This window comes from Acinonyx jubatus, chromosome E3 (genome assembly GCF_027475565.1).
Source record: "Acinonyx jubatus isolate Ajub_Pintada_27869175 chromosome E3, VMU_Ajub_asm_v1.0, whole genome shotgun sequence".
In the NCBI taxonomy this organism is placed as follows: Eukaryota; Metazoa; Chordata; class Mammalia; order Carnivora; family Felidae; genus Acinonyx; species Acinonyx jubatus.
In genome coordinates this window covers 35,766,899-35,789,433 of record NC_069398.1, presented here as the reverse complement: position 1 = coordinate 35,789,433, position 22,535 = coordinate 35,766,899, and the positions used below count along the sequence as shown (strand labels likewise).

Sequence of the window (22,535 nt, the reverse complement as noted above, 5' to 3'; positions counted from 1 at the left end):
TAAAAAATAAAAAATTAAATTAAAAAAAAAAACCTTTTATACAGGACTGTAAATTTCTAAATAAAGACTTTCAACAATGTTATAGGGACAAAAAATAAAATACAGGAGTAAAGAAGAAAACAATGAGAATCGGGAAAGCTAGAACCAGGCATACATACCTCATGCTGGAGGGGGCACAGCCCAGTGCTGGGAACCCCGAACATCCCCCCCAGCTCGTGAAGGGGGAGAGCCCCATGCTGGGGTCCCCAGATATCCCACCCAGCTCGTGAAGGGGCAGAGCCCCATGCTGGGGTCCCCAGGCATCCCCCCCAGCTCGTGAAGGGGGAGAGCCCCATGCTGGGGTCCCCAGGCATCCCCCCCACCTCGTGAAGGGGGAGAGCCCCATGCTGGGGTCCCCAGGCATCCCCCCCAGCTCGTGAAGGGGCAGAGCCCCATGCTGGGGTCCCTGGATGCCGGCAGCTGGTTCTTGCAGTGTCTTCAGCTCAGGGCAAGGAAAAGCCCATTCTGTTCATGCTGTGCTCTGTTCCAAGGCCTCGTCCTGCCCAGAGAAGGCCTGGGGGGGCCCTGGCAGCTGCCGGCCTCGCAAGCACTGATAATATCTGAGTGCCACAGGCCAGTGAAGGCACACAGCAGGCACATAATAAATGCCTGGCCAGCGAGGGTACACAGCAGGCATTTAATAAATGCCCTGGAATAAACCTGTGGAACAAAGCCCTAGAATATCTTCAGAATGTCTGTGAGTCCCCGGGACTTGGCACATTTTAACTTAAATGCCAGCCTATGCCCAGAGCAGCGAATGTTGAGCGGGGGAACAGCTTCTCCCCCTAACTGGTCCCAGAGGCAACTTGCAAAGGCACACTTCCCATAACTAAACCCCATCTGGAGACCTCACCCAGCTCCACCTGGTGGGGACTGAGCAGCTGTCCCTGGGCCCTGCAGAGATGAGGCAAAGCCACTGCCAAAGTCCCCCGGCAGCCCGCTGCGGTGGACCGGCCTGCCACACGCCTGCCCACCAGAGGCCCCACAGCGGCCTCCAGGCCAAAGCCGGGCCACCCTGCCGAGGACAAGGTCTATCTCACAGTAGCGTCAAAAAGAACGGAACATCTACCAAGAGAAATGCAAGACTGAAACTGAAAACTAGAAAACGTTGTGAAGAGAAACGAAGAATCTGAATACACAGAGGGAGGTCTCACGTCCGGGACTCTGACGAGATACCAGTTCGGTAAGAAACCGATCTCCAGGGTGCCTGGGTGGCTCAGTTGGTTGCACATCCGGCTTCGGCTCAGGTATGATCTCGCGGTTCCTGAGTTTGAGCCCTGCATCGGGCTCTGTGCTGACGGCTCGGAGCCTGGAGCCTGTTCCAGATTCTGTGTCTCCCTCTCTCTCTCTGCCCCTCCCCTGCTTGTGCTCTGTCTCTCTCAAAAATGAATAAGTGTAAAAAAAAAACTTTTTTTAAAGAAACCATTCTCCAAGTTCAATGCAGACTTTCAAAAGAGAAACCACCTAAAGTTTGCATGGAAAAGCAAAGGCCCCATAGCAACCAGGACAGTCTTGAGAAAGAACAAAATGAAAGGCTCACACAACTTGGTTTCAGAACTTACGACAGAGCCCCCCTGCCTTACGCGGCCTTCGATGCCACGATGAGCACACGGAGCAACAGACAGACTGAGAGTCTAGAAATAAGCCTTCACACTTCCAGCCGCAGGTTCCCGTCCAACACGGAGAGCAGTGTTTCAACAGAAGGCGCTGGGACAACGGGAATCCACAGGAAAGAAATACTCCTGGACCCTGACCTCCAGGACCCCTGGACCCCTTGTTCCTCCACACAAGAAGTAACTCAAAATGGGTCGTAGACCGGGGCGCCTGGGTGGCTCAGTGGGTTAAGCGTCTGACATCAGCTCAGGTCGGTCATGATCTCATGGTCCGTGAGTTTAATCCCCATGTTGGGCTCTGTGCTGACAGCTCGGAACCTGGAGCCTGCTTCACATTCTGTCTCCCTCTCTGCCCCTCCCCAGCTTTCTCTCTCTCTCTCTCTCAAAAATAAATAAACATTACACAAGTTAAAAAAAAAAAAAAAAGAAATGCCAAACCAAGTGGGAAGAAAAGATTTGCAAACACACATCTGATAAAGAATCCACGTCCAGAATATATAAAGAGTGCTCCAAAGTCAACAATAAGACCAAGAACTCAATTGAAAAATGAGCAAAAAATTTAACTAAGGACTTTGCCAAAGACTTCGTACAAATGGCTAAGAAGCACCTGGAAAGCTGTCCAGTCTCATTAGTCGCTAGGCAAATGCAAAGTGAAGCCACGTGCGATACCCGCGAGGCTGACGGCAATCCAAGCACAGGCGAGCCAACGTCGTTCTACGTAAAAGAAGCCAGAAACACGGGGCCACGCAGGGTCTGCTTCCATCATTTCAAGCGTCCAGAAAAGGTGTGCAGAGTCGTGAGAGGTAGGGCGGTGGAGAGGATGGGATGGCAAATAGGCACCGGGGACGTACGTCGGCAGGAGTCATGGAGTCAGACGCTTACTCTGGGCGAGCGGTATGGTATGTGTGCGATACCCCGACCGAGCGGCTCCGGAAAGAGAGAGAAGGAGAGACAAGAAAACACCTGTCTTCCAAGGACCTGGGTCGGCCCCTGGTTCCTAAACGCCAGACTGCTGGCGTCACGACGGGACACCCAGGGGAGACGGCGAGGTCCCGGTCCTGCCGGCCGTTCCGAGCCTGCTTCCACCCTAGGAAAAGGCAGGCCGCACCCCTACCGCCCAGACGGCGAGCGGTGACACGTGCGGAGCCCCCAGCATGGGGCAGGTGCCGAGCGGTCTGGCTCTGAGCAGAGGGCTGTTCAGCAGGAACGTAACCGAACTTTTCTGGTGCAAAAGAGGAAGAAGAAAATGAAGCTTTACCTCAAACTTCCGGACATATGGTCCCTCTTTCAGGCGGCTTCCAGCGGCGTGGCTCGAGAGTGCACGACCCTGGGCCAAAACGCGGTCCCGTCTCTTCCCGCGCTGGTGCCCAATGGCCTCCAGGCGCACACTTGACTGGGACCCCAGGAGGAGCAAGACTGGTGACCGAAAACCTCGCAAAGGACACTGTGGGGCAGCTCGGTCATAACTGGTCACTCGGCTTCCTTCCACCTCGTTCTGCGGGAGTCCCGATCCGTCACAAGGGAGTCCGAGGGCCGAGGCCACCACACTCCAGGCACCAGCCCGGCCCAGACCTCAAGTCGGCCGAGCCCGGCACCAGACTTGGGGTGCAGACCCTGCATCTGGCACCAGTCTTGGGGTGCAGAGCCCTCATTAACCCCTCGTTTCTGTGTTTTCCTGGCTGCGGTCCCCGGCCTCGTGGGGCTCGGAAGCCGTCCCCACCGGGCCCCACCAGCATGACGGACGGCCACTGCTCAGGCCACAACGTCTGGGGGGCTGCTGCGCCTCGGTCTGTAGCACGTGGGCGAGCAGGGGGCAGCGGTGCCCCCGCCTGTCCGCAGAAAAGTGGGCTCGTGTGCACTTACCCGCACCGAGAGCGAGCCCTGGGCTAACAGAGCAGCTCCCTTGTCCAAAACATCTCGAGATGTCAAAGATCTCTTAAAATTCTGTTCAAATCACCCACCTCTGAGCTCCGGAAGCCCACACAGTCAGGGGGAGGTGGTTCACGCACTAGGGACAGAATTCACTCCTCGGGGGCCCAGACCAGGCTCCCTGGAGCCGAGGGTCCCTGCAGGGGCACGGCCGGGCCCCACGTGGAGGGCCCCCTGGATACCTGGGCGGTACTCTCTCGAGACATCTAAGAGCCGTGACCCCGTGAGGGTGAGTGAGGACAAGCGTCTTCTGCACACTGAGCCTCTCAGCCTCTATAAACGAGGTGCAGCTTGTCCTGCGACCCGTGACTCACTCGAGATCCTTAACTGAGAGACACAGATGAGAAAGGAGCAGACGTGTCTCTGGAGCCCCTCCCTGCCCGCACCGTCCCTGCTCGTCGTGGGGGCCAGAGGAAGCAGTGCCTGCCCAAGGTCGCTCAGCGTCCCCAGGCCCATGTGCCCTCCCCTCCGAGAACACAGAGGCTGCAGAGAGAACCCGCAGGAAGAGAACGCAGGTGGAATTCGGGTGCACGTCCTCAGCCAGACCTACGTCCACACGTGGCTTTAGCATCGGGCTGGCTCAGAACACTTGAAAGAGACACCAGTCAAGTCTAGTGCAACATGGGGGCCCCGGCTCACCCTAGGAAAGCCAGGGCAGTTACTTCCAGTAAGGCCTCCCTCGGGCCGGGGGGCAAGGGCAGGGCCACCCGTGCGTCTCGTATCCCACCGCAGCGCCCCAGCATGCTGCAGCTGAACACAGCAGTGAGTTCATGGGCACCTGATGGCAACGTGATAGGACACACTGCGGTGACCCGATGGCGGGAAACGCGGTCGCAGCTTCTGCGTGTGGAGGGCACCGCGCACCGGACGTGAGTGGACTTATGTCCACCGTCTCCTTCACACCCGATGCTGGACGCCGTGATGTCACCACACGGCCCCGTACGACAGGCGGGGGCAAGATGAGACATCCGTCTGGGAAAGGCTGGACATGGGGCGGCCATGCTCAAGTTCACACTGGACCCAGGGAGGCAGGGGCCTGAGAGCCTGGCTCTGAGGAGCTGCACCCCACCCCAAATCTCAACCTCGTGCTCCCCCTTCAGGAGAAGACTCTCAATGTTTCTGGCCAGGTGGCGCACAGATTCCAAGACGTGGGAAGTCTGATGTTCGTGAACTTTTCCGGTTCTGCAAATCCAAGTGCTGAAGGCCACGGAGCCCAGAGGACACGAGAACACCGTGTCCTTCTGCCAGCACCCCGGCTAACCACAGCTGCAACGTGGCTGAAAGGAGCAAAATGCTCCAGGAACACAGCTGCTTGCAAAATCATCATCATTTCCACACAATTAAACCTTGTTCGCCACGAAAGCATCACTCGGAAGTGGCTCTGTTCTCGGCCCGGACCCAGGAACTCACAACGAGCCACGTAAAATTGATTACGAGTTAATTGCTCTGAGAGACGCTTAGCTTTGAACTACGAGCCGTCGCGGCAGGGGTAATTAAGAACAAGCCATGTTCAACAAACTCAATGAAAACCAAGACTTAAATGCTGAAATTGGCCGCTGGCCTGAATATAACAGGAAGGCGGTTCCAATCCGAAAGGCCATCGGCTGAGCACACGCCGTGCAGGAACGGGGCAGCGGGGCAGTGGTGAGGGCACCCAGGGCACATGACACCTCCCTCCAGTGCCCAGCGGGCTGCTCCAGCCGGCCTCTCCGGATCTAAGGCCGCTGGCAGCCTCCCTGCACCCAGGCTACATCCACAGTCCCTCCCTTCCTGTGACTACGCCCGTGGTCGCGATGCCCGCACATGAGTACCCTTAAGCCACATCCCTTCGTGTGTTTCTAAGCCGACAACGAAAACGCTGCACTGTGTGTTCACGTACTTGGACAGGGAATGACTTCTGGCCGCTGCAGACAACAGCCTGCCACCTGTCCTTCTGTCCTTCTGCAAATGCAGTCAACGTAAACCCTTTGTGCGAAGGAGACTTCGTGTGCCCACCGCCCAGGCCACGGGATGCCCCGATGATGCCCAGACGGAGAAGCGTTACTTCCAGGTGCGTGTGGGCGTTTCTGGAGGAGCTGGGCACCTGAACCAGAGGATGGAGTGGAGATGGCCGTCCCCGTGGTGAGTGGGTGCCATCCCACCCACGGAGGGCCTGGGCGGGGGGCGGGTGGGGAGGATAGCAGGAGAGTCAGCTCTCTGTGCAAGCTGGGACATCACGTCCTCCTGCCCCCAGACAGCAGGGCTCCTGGGTCCCGGGCACTCAGACTCAGCCCAGAGCACACAGCGGGCTCTGCTGGGTCAGCCCCCACAATCACACGACCCGACTCCGGTACCAAATGCCTCAGGTATGTCTGCACCCCACTGGCCTCGTCTCCCCAGAGAACCCAGTATGCTGCGGTGACCGGCCCCTCGCCAGCTACTTAAAACGGGACATTACTGAGCGCTGGATGTTCACATGGCTCCTTGTCTCCAGAACTTTCCGCGCAGAACATACCCAAACATAAGAGCATTTATGCCTTGTCTCGTCCATCACCCTACCACAGCTCTCTGTACGAGATACGCTGAATTTCTGGAGCTTTTATCATCATTTTTTTAAGATACAGAAGTTGTTTTTTTTTTTATATTGGCTGACTAAATGTAAATACGTCAACATTTTTGATAAATAATTATTACGTTGAAAGATTATGACGTTCTGGAAATACACCACTTGGAGTTTTTGTATTTATACTGACTTATAGCGCCTTATTTAAAAAGAGGCCTCGTTCCAACGTTTCGGGGCCCTGAGGCTTCTACACCTTGGGGCAACCCACCCAGGTAAGACCGCCCCTCTGACAGCGGAGGAGGTCAACTTTTTAAGAGTAAGGGCTAGAAACGGTCAGGAAAGGTCGGGGAAAAGTCGGGGAAAGGTGACTTTGACTGCTCGGTCCCAAGTGCGAATCTGGAATCTGAAACCCGGGACTCTGACCCCGTTGAGTGGCCCGTGGAGGGCTTGCACACCAAGGTCTGTGTGACATGCTGGAAGATCTCGGCCCTCAGAAGGACAGGGTCTGGGTCACCCTCTCTGCCTTGACAGGATCCCTCCTGGTCACCTCCGACCACCCAGGCTGCCCCTGGCCCTCAGACCAGAAACAAGCTTCCCAATCCCCACGCTTTCCGGTCTTGGCTGAAACGTTCCTCGGCCCGCGAAAGGCCATCTCTAGCTGCGTGTCCAGCACAGACCCTCCCCCGCCCACTCCCGGTGCGTTTCCCACAAAGCCCCCACCCTCCCTAGAAAGCACAGAATCACATGCTGATGAGCAAGTGAGCGGGAGAGAGCTCCTGCCTCCGAGGTCACACAGCCAGCCCGCAGCAAGGCCAGGCCGGCGCCCAGGGTCATCCTCTGGCTCCCCTGTCTGACACAGCCTCCTCTTGATAGCAAAACAGTGTTGGGGCTCCCGGGGGGGATCCTGGGGGGCTCAGTCGGTTGAGCGTCTGAGTGTTGATTCCAGCTCAGGTCACCATCTCAGGTTTCGTGGGATCAAGCCCCACGTTGGGCTCTGTGTTGACAGTGCAGATCAGAGCCTGCTTGGGATGCTCTCTCTGCCCCTTTCCCTCCCCTCCCCAGCATGCTCGCACTCTCTCTCTCTCTCTCTCTCTCTCAAAACAAATAAATAAACAAAAAAAAAACGGTCTCTAGCACGGCCACCACTCTAAGGGTCCTCCAGGCCCTCCGCCTTCTGGAAGCTTCCCTAGGCTCCTCCCTTTTCAGTGCTGAAACTCTCCCAGGCCCAGAATTTGACCACTTCTCAAGGCCAGGGCCAGAGCTCCGCTGCCCTGCCCAGACTCCCCACCGCACCCAGCCCAGGACAGCACACACAGCCAAGCTTACTGGGGCCGACGGCCCTGAAGTCTGCAGAGGGGACCTCGTGCCCACACAGGCCAGGCTGGATGCTGGCCTGGCCTCTCTGGGACCACACACAAGCCCTTTCACCTATGAGCCCACTTTCCTCACCTAAACATCAGACAGAGGCAACATACACACACACACACACACACACACACACACACACACACACACACACACGGCTGCTGGGAGAGACTAATGAGGTCACAAGTGCCCGGTGCTCAGCAGGTACATAGCACAGATGAAGCCAACGCTGACGATTGGGAGCCACTGGGCAAAACCAACACCTGAGGCAGGGGTAACCCCCGCCAAGCACTGGAACAAGCCTTTGGAAAACGGTCTTTTCTGAAAGGCCAGAGAAAGGTCAGGAAAAGCCACGGGAACCTGGATGGTCGAGGAGTGACTGAGAATGGATCCATGGGGACGATCTCATGGAGTGAATGAGCGAGCGGGAACAGGGAAGGAGTGGGAGAATGAGGCCGGATCACTGGGGTGAACGAGTGAATGAATGAATGACAGGAATGAATGCATGAATGAGGCCGGATCATGTGGCGTGAACGAGTGAATGAATGAATGACAGGAATGAATGAGTGAATGAGGCCGGATCAGGTGGAGTGAATGAATGAATGACAGGAATGAATGCATGAATGAGGCCAGATCAGGTGGAGTGAATGAATGAATGACAGGAATGAATGCATGAATGAGGCCGGATCACGTGGTGTGAATGAATGAATGAATGAATGACAGGAATGAATGCGTGAATGAGGCCAGATCACCAGGCATGAACCAGTGAATGAATGACAGGAATGAATGCATGAATGAGGCCGGATCACCAGGCATGAACGAGTGAATGAATGAATGACAGGAATGAATGCGTGAATGAGGCCGGATCACATCGCATGAACCAGTGAATGAGGACAGATACTGGAGGAAGAAGGGAAGGAGAATGAACGAATGAATGAGAAATGGCCCCCGGTCCCCCAACAGCCCCGGTCTAGCCTCCACCAAAAGAGGGCTCTGTGCCAATGGCCAGAGGCCTGATCTCAGTGTGGGACACAAGTGGGGGCGGGCAGGGAGGGAGGAGGTGTCGGTGGCCCCGAAGGGTGAAAGGGCCCCGCTGCAGGCAGGTCTGAGGCCTGCCGTGTCCCCCCCACCCCCACAGCTGCTCCTGAGGTCAAAGCACATCTGTGCAGACGCTGCGCTCTCTGGAGGAGGCGGCGGGACCAGCTGTCGCCCCCGGGTCGCAGCGCGGGGAGCTGGCCCTTCAGGAGCCACGCGGACGGGACACCCCCCCCCCCCCCGACTGTCGGAGTTCCGGAGGGTCCTTGCTGCGTTCCGCTCCTGGCCGCCCACACGCTTAGGGCGCGCCACCGGCCCCTGGACCGTCTGGGGGCCCTGATCCCACGCGGGAAGGAGCGCTCCCATCTGGACACGCGAGGCTACACGCGGCAGCTCTGGGCGCCACCTCCCAGCGAGCGCCACCCTGTCCCAACTGCGCACCAAACGTGGAGGACGGGAGCGGGTGACACGTTCGCCTCGCGAAGTATCAACAGCGAGACTGAGTGACGGCTGAGGGTCCGTGGGCAGGGGGAGGAAGGGTGGGACCACGGCGGCCAGGGCTCCTTGGCACGGCCCCCTCCCTGCCGCCCACGCCTGCCATTCTCTGCGACAGAACTTGTAACAGAGGGTCCCGCAGCGTTTCCAGCAACAGTCACCCAAACGCACTCCCCAACACCAGCGGCAGAAGTCACACTCGCCACGTGCACACACAACACGCTCATCGGGGACATCCGTCCGCACCCCACCTCAGCAGAGCCAACCTGAACCCCCGGCCTGTGCTCCCCTAACCCGCCAGAGAGCTCCACACAACGGAAACCTGAGCATGCCTTCCTGGACCCCCCAACGCCCTCACGGCGCCCCACAGCCACCTGGCGGCTGCTGAGCCCCGGGCCGGCACCCCCCACCCCCACCCAGAGAGGGGCCACAGCCTGCTGGGGTCTCCAGGCCCGCAAGCCCCTGCGGGGAGGCCTTCAGAACACGCGGGCCCGGGCCAGCCCCCCCCCCCCCCCAGGTGCTCAGTGAACGCGCAGACCTGGCAGAGACCCCCACACGGACAGGGACACGGTTTCTGTTGGATCAGTAGGCACAGAGACACTTCCGCTCAGTGGCCGTGTCAGCACGCGTGGCTTTTTGGGAAGATCCGATGTGCTTACGTCCCTAAACCACAATAAAATTCCTGGTGGATCAAGCCTTCCATCACTGAAAGAAAAACAAGCCACAGGCAATCTGGGAAGGTTCTAGAAAAGATCACGAGTGTGTTTGCTTATGGTCTTGAAGTCTGGAAGGCGTTCTGAGAACATCAGAAGCCATCAAGGAAGGAGAGGAAATCTGCCAACGTAAAACCTACAGCCTCCCATCGACAGGCAAACAAAGCCTGGTCCGTCCAGTAGAATATTAATATTTCAGCCTTGAAGACAGAGGGGAGACTCTAACACGCACCGAGTACCCACTGCCATGAGTTTGCAGGAAACGAAAGGCAGAAACCAGGCAGAGGCAGCGCAATCCCTTCCCCTGGAGGGTCCCCTGCACGCGGGCCGTGTGGGCCCCTGGCGGAGACGAGGCTCCGGGGACGGCGGGTCATGAAAGGGCGAGCAGGCGCCTCCGGAGCAGCGGCCGCAGTGACCAGAGGTGCCATTTCCCGGTGGACGTGCCAGGCGGGAAGCCACAGGCGTGGGCGCCGCATGCAGAGCTGGGCCACTGGAAGGCGGGTGCCTCCTCCCACACCTTCCAAACGCGAAGCCGGCTCCATTTGACCCAAGAGCACAGACACCTGACGGGAATCAGGCGGGGCTGTGGGGGCAGCAAAGACCGTGTCCCAGGGGGGCGCCAGCGCAGGCCTCCCTGCTTCCCTCTGTCCCTCTCTGCGTCGGAGAAGACGTCTCCCCACCGAGCCGTGGCCCCAGCTGCACTCAGCATCTGCTCCGGCACCCCCTTCCTCCACCCCTGCTGCTGCCTCCGCCTGCCCACACTGTTCCCAACACTCGAATGCCCTCCCCACTCTCTTCTGCCCATCCTCGAAGACCGGGCTCAAGGGTCACTGGTTCTGGTAAGTGAGCCCCCCGAAAGTACAGGGAGAATGGGGTCCTTTCCTCCTCTGTGAGCCCACAGCGTTGAGGCACAGGGCAGCCTCCTCCCAGAAAGGTCCCCACTGGGATGAGCCCGCAGCAGGAGGGAGGCACAGCTGCGGGCAGGGTCCTGACGGCGCACGGCCACGCACCACACAGCGCCTCGACTGGGGCTCCCCACGGTTGGTCGCGGGTGGTGGGACCCAGGGCAAGCGGCTTCGCCCTCAGCTGGAGCACAGGTGACCCCATCACTGACTCTCACGGGGCAGCTGTGTGGGTCGGGACAGACCCAGGGCCCTGATGCAGAGTGCAGCATCACCTAAAGTTACACTGAGATACCCGAGGCTTTCTCACTGCAGAAGCCGCGCGCGTGCACGACTGTCTCGGGAAGACTGGTGCTGCCCCAAGGAACCCACATGACCTCCAGTCAGTCACCCGCCTCCTCTGGGCCTCAATGTTCCCGCCTTTACAAACGGGAGCGGGGAAGCTGGCCAGGCCCCCACGGGGTCCCCCTGGAGATGAGGACAAGTGTGGGTGACCACAGTCCTCTCGGCCACCTGCCCTTCACCCCGGCCTCTCCCTACAACCCCCGCTCTGACCCCAGCCAGCTAGTGAATTCCTCACACCCCAGCTGGCAGGCAATTCACCCATGTTTAGCGACCACGGCTCAAGAATGCAGCGGAGCCAGGACCCGAGGCGCCCACTGGGTCTCAAAGCCAGCGCCTGCCCCCTTCCTGGGGCCGCGTCGCCCCCTGGGGGTGGGGGGCAGAGGTGCAGTGGGCCCGCTCACCGCCAGGGGGCATCTTGCGGAGCGGCCCTCCGGGACTCTGAAGTAATGGCCCCAGTCCCTGCCCCCGGGCAACAGGCTGTCCCACCCCTCTCTGGGCCCCCACGCCCTCGCCCATGGAACGGGTACTGGCGACAGAAGACATCGGGCAGCTCAAACCCATCGTCCACGGGGCCTCGTCAGGTGGCATCAGCAGGAGAGCCGGTTGGGTGGGGAGAACGGGAACAGGAGGGTCTGCGGCATTCTGGGAACGGCACACGGCCAAATGCTAGAAGATTCAAAGCGTTGTGGCACCCAACCACCAAGACCACAGACAGACCGCCACATGTCCACAGCTGGGCGACAGACAGGCCGGACTCTAACCGCTCTGTGCTCACAAGCCTGGGCAGCTCTTCTCAGCAAAGACTCCACAGAGACCCCAAAGCTGTGCCTTGTTCTCCTTCTGGAACCACACGACTCCCCATCAGCTGGACTAATTCTGGGCACGAGGGAAAGAACTCTTCTCTTTCCCTGGGGGCGGTTACTGAGCTGGGGGGTACCATCACACGGAGACAGGCCGGCCCAGCACAGCCCTGTCCTGGGAGGGGTGCAAGCCCAGCTTCTCCCAGTCCTAGCTGGGGGCTCTGAGCAGCCTGCCTAACCTCTCTGTGCCTCTACGCCTCATCAGAGGCCCCAGCAGCGAAGCCGGCCAGCGCTGTTCTAACGAGACGGTGCCCGTGAGGCCTGAGGTCCAGGGACTAGCTCGGAACAGGTCACGTGAACCAAGCTCCAGTCCTCAAGGTCTCCTCTGCCCGGAGCTGGAGGCTTTATGCAAGACGAAAACCAAATTCATTGCATGTTCAAGCCATTAAGCTCCTCCTGAGATGAGGCCCTGCGTTCTCCAAAATGCTAATTTTGTTTTTTTTGTGTTGCCTGAAAGGGAAGCAGCACGCCCTGAAGCCAGAGCCAGGCCAGACGGGAGAGAAGGGCCAGGCAGAGGCCATGCCTCGGCCGCAGCGTGTTTTTCTCATCACCTGGGAACCCGAGCCAATCTGTGGAAAAACAGACCGCAGAGATGCGCGGGCGGGAGGCAGAGGGACAGCGGCAGGTAGCAGGAGACAGCCGCTCAGGCCAGTGGTGCGGCGCTTCAGCCAGAGGCCCGTTCTAATTAGAGCTGCAGAGGGCAGGGCCAGCCAGGAAGACCGCCCCAGGGTGAGATGCCCTCGCCACTCGTGGGGCGGGCAGCTCCAGCAACAAGGCCCCCGCCGAGGCCCGAAGCACCACACACACACACACACACACACACACACACACACACACACGGGGCCTCCTCATTGCCACGCTTCCCGACTCCCAGGGGCACGGCGGTGCTCGACTGAACCCGGGGGCTCCCACCTCCCTCCCTCAGGCCTGGGATGCACCCTCGGGGCCAGGCCGCGGTTCATGGCCCTTCCCAGGGCTGTGGAGCGCCCCACAGGCTGCCCTCTAAGCCCGCCTGTGTCCCTGAGCAGAGTACGTGCCCCCAGCACCCCCAGGAAGGACAAAGGATCTGACTTTGCTCACCGTACCTGATACCAAGCAAGGAGCCTGCACCTGCCCCCTGCCCCCAGGACCCTCACCTGGAGTAACTCAGTTTAGCAGAGGGGCCGTGGAGGGGCGTGAAGATACCAGCTCCAGCCCCGGCTCGGACACCTACTGTGACCTGGAGCGAAGGACAAAGGCCCTCCCCTCACTGGGCCTCGAAACCATCTGTACACTGAGGTTGGGAGATGAGCTGGTCACCCACAGCCCTTCCTGCTGCATCCGGAGGCCCAGAGCAGCCAGCTGACCCACCTCAGGCCCAGGATGGAGCAGAGCATGACCTTGTGGAGTGGCCACGGACTGAGCACTGGGAGGGAGTGAGGCCGGGCTGTGGGGCTCGTGTGGGCATCTGGGCCAGGATCAGAGCAGCAAGGCCGTGGGCAGGGAGAAGCCCAGTAACGTAGTCTGCCCTCCACACAGCCAAAGGGCTGCCGGAAAGAGGATGACGACGGTGACTAGGATGGGGAGGGGGAGGGGGAGGAGGGTGGGGGTGATGGTGGCGGTGTGGGTGACGATGACAGGGACGATGACAATGGGGATGACGACACAACACGGGAGGACACTCCCATGGACATTACTACAATCCACCGTCACTGCAACCCTCGAAGTGGGTTTTATTCCTCCCATTTGACACTTTTGACACGTTTGAGGAAACGGAGTCCCCGAGAAGGTCGTCACGCAACTTCAAGACATGATTCAACTGTCTCCTTCCAAAAGACATTTTAACACACGTGGGATTCTGCAGCGTGAACGTGTGCATGTGTGCATGTGTGAGTATGCCTGTGTCTGTACACATGTGTGTGAGTCGGGGTGTGTATGTGCTTAAGAAATCTCTGAGCTGCCACCGTGTTCAGGGGTCTTCTGGTCCTCCCTCTGGCTCCCCAGATCCCCCACTGCCAGTTCACCCAGGATACCTGCGGACCCCCCCAATGACCACGTCTGGATCACCCACCCTCCAGTGTTCCTTCCCCTGCAGGTGTATGTGACCTGCCGTCAGAGGAGTGAGGGAGGGGGAGCATGGCCTCGGAGCCCCCAAGACTCAGGAGTCCTGGCTCTGCTGTGACAAGTGTGGGGCCCTGGTCAAAAGACACCCCCTTTTTATGCACGGAGGGGGTACCCGAGGCAGGGGCCCAGAGAGAGCCTTCGATGGACACTCTCTCCTAGGAGACAGGTGGCGGTTTGGGGGTTAGGACCCTTCCCCCATGGCTATGTGGCATCACCTTCTTTTCAAGAAAAGATCTTGAACAAAATGCTCACGTCTTCGCAGGCACAAGTATCTGCACACAGACTGAAGGACATATGCCGTCGTTAACCGACAAGGGCAAAACCACCCAGCCCGTGACCACAGGGTTACTGGTCTCACACCTGAGCTGGGGGCGGGTCTTTCAGCACAAAGGTGCGCTCGCCCCCAGCGGATTCACCCCTGGGGATTCACGCGGGAGGCAGCCTCTGAGTCGGAACGCGCATCTGGAAAGAATGGGCCCCAAACCACAGCCCAAGCTGCTGAGCCCGCCTTCTCCTGAACTGGAAAAAACCAAGTATTTGCATGTCACACAGGGGACATCAAGGGAAAGGTCAAGAGACAAGTCTCTGGCCGCCAGCTCTCCCGGAGGCCACTTCCTGAACCGTCAGCCTGTTCCTTCAGAGGCCAGAAAGAGGAGCCCCCCCAGGGTTTCAATATGGAAAGTGAGTTTTCCTGAGGGCAAAACAAAGATCTGAACCACAGACACACCCCCTGACAGAAAGCTCTCTTCCTAAGCCAGCCTCGCAAAGAGGAATTTTCAATCCAACCATCTGCTTCCTGCACTTTTGTCCACCTGGCTCCCAGATCTGGAAAAGTCCGAGGCGGTAGCAACTGCATGAGTCTGGAAAGTCAGGGCCAAGGGCACAGGACCCCGGCACAGACAGTTCCTGGACACACGTGGCCAGAGACACCACTTGGATCAACACGTCCTCGGGCCACACCGGCCCCCGGCCAGCCAGTGCCTGGGAGCGGGGAAGGGGCCACCAAAGGGTGTGGAGGGCGTGGCTTGAACACAAGTGCCCCCCAAGGGGCACCCGGGCTCCACAGAAGGGGGGACTTGAAGCTCCGTGGGGCCAGAAGGGAAGCTGAGTGTGGGGCTCCTCACAAAGTTACACGGGGAAGGACTATCTGCCCCGCGAGCCACCTCTGGGTTTGCAACCAAAAGACCCAGACGCCCGTGTTCACGGGAGCATTTTGCTCGACGACCAAGAGGTGGGAGCAGCCCCAGCGTCTGTCAGCGGAGAAGCAGATAAACACATGGTGCCCCCCCTGCCACGGTGAGAACCCCCACCCTCAGAAAGAAATGAGGACTGACCCGGGGCACCCCGAGGGTGCGAGCTGACACAAGAGAACAGATGCGGTGTGACTGTTCCGGGGATCTGTCTGTGAAGCCGCACTTGGGGGAGGTCGGGTGGGTGCCGTTGACGAGACCGCGTCTGCAGCCTCCCTGCCTTGGCCAGGCCAGGCCAGGCGAGTGTTCTGGGAGGATCCCTGGGAGGGGACGATCCCGTGAGTCCTGGGACAGTCCCGAGATTCCGGCCACACGCCAAGCACCCCTCTGTGCCCTGTGACGCCAGCACGGCAGTGTCCGGAGCACAGGGGGCACCCGGCCGGTCTGGGCCGCCACAACCGAGCTTTCCTGCCCCAGACCTCCGCCCGGCTGCGCCCTACCTGGGGACAGTCACCCCATGCTACACGTTGGGGCCTCCCCGGACGACCGTCGCAGCACAGCCTCCAAACTTGCGGGCGTCTGCGTTCCCTTGACGGACACTTCGGGGGAGGCCGGCCCCGCGAGGCAAGACCTCGTCCTCTGCTCCGCCGCCCCCAGCACCTGCGCGCAGCCCAGCACACGCTCTGCAATCGCGCCCTGACCTCCGTGGAGCCGGACACACAAACTCAGGGTGACCTCCATCTGTTCGCCTCTTTCACCGTCAACTTTATCAGGTCAGGGGCCGAACGACGGGTGACAGCTGGGTGCCCGCGCTCAGGTGAAGTCGACTTCGGCGGCAGCCAGGGCACTCTGCTCACACCGTTACCTCCTGCTGTCACCCTCACGCGGCCCGGGGATGCCACGCCCTCAGCCCCACCCACCACCCTCAGCCTCACCCACCACAGCTCAGGCGCGGACCTGTGAGAACCCAAAGCTCACGCATGCCACGCCCTCAGCCCCACCCACCACCCTCAGCCCCACCCACCACCCTCAGCCCCACCCACCACCACTCACGAAGGCGCCAGGCCTGCGCTGCTCTTGCGACCTGAAACACATGAGCAAGGAGAAGCTCCTGGGGTGGCCGTCACCGCCACCGCGGCCGCGGCCATTCCCTCAGGGGCTTAATGCGGACCAGACCCGGACACCGAGGCCCAGAGAACAAAACCAACCTTCCGTGTGAGCTGGGTTTTGGGGGACAGCCCAAATCACAGCGCCCCAGAACTCCCGCCCCACACTCGGGGACGGGCCCGACCCGGTGACGACGGGGCCAACGGCTGCAGCATACAGGTCAGGGGCACACGCCGGCCGGGCTCCGGCATCGAGGTCCGCCCCGCACCGCCCGGCAGCTGCGTGCCCATAGCGTCTCCTCTACCCAGAGCGGCGCCTCCTCCCCCGAGCTGGCCGCAAAGTGCCAGGACCCCGATGGACCCAGGCACGGTCCATCCCTTCCCTAAGGGCTGAAACCGGGTAAAGAATGGACGGTGGGGCGCCTGGGTGGCTCAGTGGGTTAAGCGTCTGACTTCCGCTAAGGTCACGATCTCGCGGTCCGTGAGTTCGAGCCCCGCGTCCGGCTCTGTGCTGATATCTCAGAGCCTGGAGCCTGCTTCCGATTCTGTGTCTCCCTCTCTCTCTGACCCTGCCCCGTTCATGCTCTGACTCTCTCTGTCTCAAAAATGAATAAACGTTAAAAAATTAAAAAAAAAAAAAAAAAAGAATGGACGGTGGTCTATGTGGCCGCTGTGGGGAGCGTCTGACCTTCTGCCTGAGGGTGCGGAGTCTGTCCACAGAGACGAGCCAGGGTCCTGGGGCCATCTCCAGACGGCTCACCTTTCACTCTGGACCCCTGGCACCTTCTGAATTTCGACCCGTGTGAACGCACCATCCAGTCAGAGCCCGGGTTTAAATCTGGACTGAGTTCTTGATGTTTACATTCAAGTTAATAAAGCTACAACTCCGAGTCATCTGGTCCCACCTGGTGACCGAGGACCTACCTGCCAGGTGGACACCTCCACAAAGGCTGAGAACAGGGGACTGTCTCCAGTTCTGGAGGCCAGGAGCCCAGAATCAGCAGCAGCAGCAGCAGTCACAGGGCTTCTCTTCGGAGCAATCCCCCCCAATGCTCCCCTCTTGCAAGGACACAAGCCTGCATTTAGGGCCTGTGGAGGGTGAATCCCGGACCACCTCTCCGTGTCAAAACCCTCCTGGGGCGTGAGCCCAGCTGGGGGGCCCACGTGGAGAACTGGCCTCCCGCCCTGCCCGTCACGCCCCCACGTGCTTCTGACGGGTGGCCATCTCAAATGCCCCCGAGACACTCCCGGGACACGGCGCCAGCCAGGCCTCACCTCGGAGACTCTGGGAGCGCCCAAGGCGTGGGCAGGCCTTCCCTGCGGCCTTCCTGGGTGACCAGCCTGTGCCGTGTTGCCAAAAGCCCTGGAAAACGCACCAGCACCTACGGAGACCCTACGCCCCATCTCTCTGGCCCAGCTCCTCTGTGGGGGGCCCATCCTGCGTAAACACCTCTCCTTCCTGTCCGCCGGGGCACGATGGCATCCAAGAACCGCAAGCCTCCCAATGACCCTCTCTCTCCCCGCACGGTGCGGCGCTCAGCAGATGTTAACCATCCCAGACGCTCACGCGGAAGGACCCACGAGCGTCACAGAATGAGGCTGCGAGAGGACGTTCTCTTCTTATTTTGTGGGTTTGCGTGTTGTTTAGATTCTGTACAGGACTGTCATCAGAACACTAGGTTATCGAACCAAGAAACATAATGCACCAAAAATGGAAAAAAAAGAATTAAAACACTGCACAGCCTTTCATCCACCCCGAGGAGCTTAGCTCGAAGGAAGAAACAGACACAGAGGAGAAGGAAGTTATAGCAACTCCACAGAAATCCATACAATGAGCCCTGAAAAAGGCTTTACTGACAAAGAGGGATGTCCGTGACCTTGTAAGCATGACAAACTCGTGGAATGTGATCCCATTTTGTGACAACACGGAATTAGAGTGCACACTTCAAGTAAACCCTCAAGGATCACCCCAAAAAGCTCCCAGTCCGATTTTCCCAACTATGTGTAGGACCTTAATTCCCAAGCATGGCACCCAGTCCGTCACAGCTGCCAGGTGCCCGTCCCTGGACAGACCCCACCCACGGCCATTCCTGCGGCCCTTCTAGACCATGTGACTGACATCAGCACCTGGTCAGTCACGTTCCTGGACCCCCGAGCCCTGCCTGCCAGTCCCATCTCCCCACCAGGCAGTGAGCTCAGCCCAACAAGGCAGATCCTTGTAGAAGTTGCTGGAAGACTAGGCCCCCAGTGGTCAGAGCGAGGAGACCCACAGTGTCTCTTGGCGACAAAGTCACATGGAACCCGCAGATCCTAACCTGGTATGCAGAAGGACAGCAGGTGCACAGAGCACATTATTTCCGGAAGCCACCCATGTTCTGTGAGCACATGCTTCCAAAAGTGTGCTCTGTGACCGGGTCCCTGGGGTTCAGCGCTGGTGGTGACCAGCAAGGCCTCCCTGGAGGGGTGTCAATCCCAGCCCCGCCCCTCCCAGGTTCCTACCTTCTCTCATTGTCGTCCAGGTGAGCAAACAGCACGTTCTTGGAGATGGCCTTGGCCAGCGCGGTCATGGTCTTGTAGTCCTTGGGAATAACCTGCAGGGGAAGCCAGCGGAAGTCAGACTTCCGGGCACCCCTGAGGGTCAGGGCTCGGGGCCCGGCCCCTCCCAGCACCTGAGGGACCCTGAGAAACCATGACGTGGCTGGACACAGAACGGTCCGGCCTTCAGCGTGTTACTGCTGAAGGACCGCAAAGACAGACAGCCCGGAGTGTGATCCCGGAATGGGATGTGTATGTCACCATCGCTATAAGCAGCTGGAACCAACATGACGAAAGAAAGGGAGGAGGAGAAAACACGGTGATCTGAGAGGTGGCCTAAGAACCTGGAGGACTTGGGGCCTTGGTGGACTGGCCCTGGCGGGCCTTACGGACCCCTAGAGGATGCTATAAGAACTCCAGTCCCTTGGATTATCAGTTCTTCTGTTTTATTTCAGTGGCTTTGTTTTTAAGGCAATAAAACACTTGCGTAAATATTTGAAGACTGAAAAAAAAAAACACAACTTGAGCCAAGTTTGGAGCCACACCCAAGGCTGACCTTCACCCTCCGAGGCGGTGATGGGCGGGCCTTGTAAGGGGGGCTCTGCCGATAACTGAGCCCGATGATGGGCGGGCCTTATAAGGGGTGGGGGCTCAGGACCCTGCTGATAACTGGGTGTGGTGATGGGGGGGGTGCCTAGTCAGGGGGGGGGCTCAGGACCCTCGGCATGGCTATGGGGGCCTAGTAAGGGGGGCTCAGCCCCTGCCAGTAACTGGGCGCGGGGAAGCGTCCACCAGAGCAGACCTGCCTGGTCACAGCTCCCAGTAAGCACATGCCCAAGAGCTCCATCACCGACCAAACAGCACAAAGTGCCTGCATCTCACATTACAAGCATCTCAAACGCCAAGATTTCTCCCTCAAAATAAAAGACACGGGTGGGAGGGCTATTTGGGCCGTAACGTGACTCCCCTTGGAGCTCAGCTGCCAGAAAGCTCTGCCAGGCTGGGGGGTGGCATTAGGCCCCAGCACATGTGCGCATTACATTTAATACCATGGGTCTTCACCCAGGGACTCTGAGAGACGGGACTCAAGCCCTAGAGATTTACTCTTTAAAAATAAGCCTTTTATTTTAGAATAGTTCAGACTTGGGGCGCCTGGGTGGCTCGGCCGGTTAAGCGTCCGACTTCAGCTCAGGTCGTGATCTCGCGGTCTGTGGGTTCGAGCCCCGCGTCGGGCTCTGAGCTGACGGCTCGGAGCCCGGAGCCTGCTTCGGATTCTGTGTCTCCCTCTCTCTCTGCCCCTCCCCTGCTCATGCTCTGTCTCTTTCTCAAAAATAAATAAAACATTAAAAAAAAATTTAGAATAGTTCAGACTTATGGGAAAAGTTGCCAAAGGCAGTGCCCGTACCCTGCAGCCACTTGGCCCCACTGCTGGCACCTGACCTTATTCGGGAACACACCACAGCCACGGACCAGCCATGGAACCAGCCACGGTGCGTGCTGGCAACATGTCCTCAGTTTCACCCGAGCCGCTCACCCTGTCCCTGGGCCTCACCCAGGTCACGTTCAGTGACTGCACCCTGAGCCCCCCGCTCTGGACAGTTGCTTAGGGCGCCCTTGGTTTGATGACCTGGACGGGTCTGAGGGGTGCTGGCCAGTTACTTTGCAGAATGTCCATCCACCTGGGTTTGTCTGGGATCTTCTCAAGGTGGTAGGGGGTGCTGGGGGGGGGGGGGGGAGACCACAGAAGTGAAGTGCCCTGGCGGTTTTAAACGACACTTTCGGTGGTTTCTCATCCCTGATGGTGGGCATGTAAAGGGCCAGAGTCTCAGTGCAGGGGGACGGAACGTTCTGGAGACAGACGGTGGGGATGGCCACTCAGCAGCGTGAACGTGCTCAGTGGCCCCGGGACCCAGCTGCCCCCAAAACCCATGTGTTGAAGCCCAGGCACCAGTGCGTGGTGTCTGGAAGTGGCCCTGAGAGATCAGCGCTCTCCCGGCAAGAGACCCCGAGAGCCCACTCTCCCTTCCCCTGGATGCCCGAGGACACAGGAGGCCGAGCGGCTCCCACCAAGAACCAGCCAGCACCTGCTCCCGGACGTCCAGCCTCCAGACCGTGAGCGAGCGTCTTTGCCCCAGCTACGCAGGCTCACAGAGACAATAAGCTATGTTGTGTGTGTATTTGCCTGATTAGATTTTCTAAAAGGCCCAAAACTAAAAATACCAAGAAAAGAAAGTAAAACTGAGGCTAGAAACACACAAGATGGAAACGACAGAGCCCACGTCTAGGGGCAGACGGGGGGTGGGCAGGGGGCGCCGGGCAGGGGGCCAGGTCGGAGGGCAGGCAGGGCGCCGGGCACACCAACAGGCACAGGGGCACCACGTGTCCTCACGCTCCAGAGCACGTCCTGACTCAGGCACACCTGCTGGTCGCCGTCCCCAAGGGAGGGACACTGAGGAACAGCAACATGGAGGAGGGAATTCCCACCAGGCGGCTCCGAGGCCAGGCGCCAGCCTCCAGGGCAGAAGGAAGTCTAGGAGGACAGGGACCACAGGATCGGGTTTCGGGCCCCTCCGCCCACACCCCGTGAGCTGCTGTCCCGTCCCTCCCTGGAACACGTGGGTCAGGAAACCTCACAGGAGAGCCCACGGGCATGACCGTGACCCTGACCATGACGTTGCCATCACACCGGCCCCTCCCCGACCAGAAGGGAGCGTGGCCGGAAGCCGGGGCCCTGAGGGCCCGGGCCGGGGGGGGGGGGGGGGGGGGGTGCCCACCTTCCTCACGTAGGACACGGCGTCCTCCTCCGTATACACCTCGGCACTCACACCCCCTCGGCGACGGCGGGTTTTCACCACCGGGTTCGGCGGGGTCGGGGAGACCTCCTCGTCGTGGGAGTCTGACTTCTGCTGCGTCAGAATCTGTCTGGTTTCCTCCTGTGGGGAAGACAGCGGGCGGGCTCACACTTGGGTCTGTCTGCCCTCCCGAGCCTGCTCCTTCAGCACCTTCCAGGGCTCCCCTCTGACGGCCTCTCCAGGCCGGGAAGAGCCCCCCGCTCCCAGGCCACCTCCAAGTCCCCCTCCCCCACCCACACGGCCCTGATGGCCGGGCCCAGGGGGCGGGGGGCACTTCCGCTCCGTTCACCCCTGCACCCCCACATCCCACGTGGGCAGACACGCAAGAAATGGTGGGCGGATACATAAAAGGAAAGGAAATCTGTTTTGTTTCCTTCCCTCCCTTCATTATTTAAATGGTTTACAGGGGCGCCTGGGTGGCTCAGTCGGCTGAGCGTCCGACTTCGGCTCAGGTCACGATCTCACGGTTCGTGAGTTCGAGCCCCGCGTCGGGCTCTGGGCTGCTGGCTCGGAGCCTGGAGCCTGCTTCCGATTCTGTGTCTCCCTCTCTCTCTGCCCCTCCCCGTTCATGCTCTGTCTCTCTCTGTCTCAAAAATAAATAAACATTAAAAAAAAATTAAAAAAAAATAAACGGTTTACAAATTGTGAGTGCGTGCAGAGGGCACAGAATTCCAAAAGTGTAAAGGAACACGCACTGCACACTGACAAGCAGGCCCCCACACCTGACGCTCCAGCCACCACATCCCCACATCCCAAAATCAGTCTCAAGACCGGTGGGGCAGCACAGAGTGAGGTGGGGATCCAAGGCAAGCAGGCCCTCACCTGTCTCCCCACCTACCTAGGACAAGGCCTCCGTCCCCTCATCGGGGAGGGCCACCTTCCCCAGAACACCCACACCCAGCAACCTCCCG

General features: G+C 59.4%; 1 protein-coding gene across 4 annotated transcripts in view; it reads right to left on the bottom strand.

The window, feature by feature from the left end:
* The window catches only part of PRKAR1B (protein kinase cAMP-dependent type I regulatory subunit beta), a 113,830-nt gene that overhangs the window by 62,156 nt on the left and 29,139 nt on the right, over positions 1-22,535 (bottom strand). For all 4 annotated transcript variants that reach the window (XM_053213609.1, XM_053213610.1, XM_053213608.1 and 1 more), the window contains 2 exons: positions 21,547-21,705; positions 18,737-18,828 (listed from right to left, as the gene is read on the bottom strand). In XM_053213609.1, the coding sequence (XP_053069584.1) occupies positions 18,737-18,828; positions 21,547-21,705 (251 nt within the window). The remainder of the gene's footprint in view (positions 1-18,736; positions 18,829-21,546; positions 21,706-22,535) is intronic.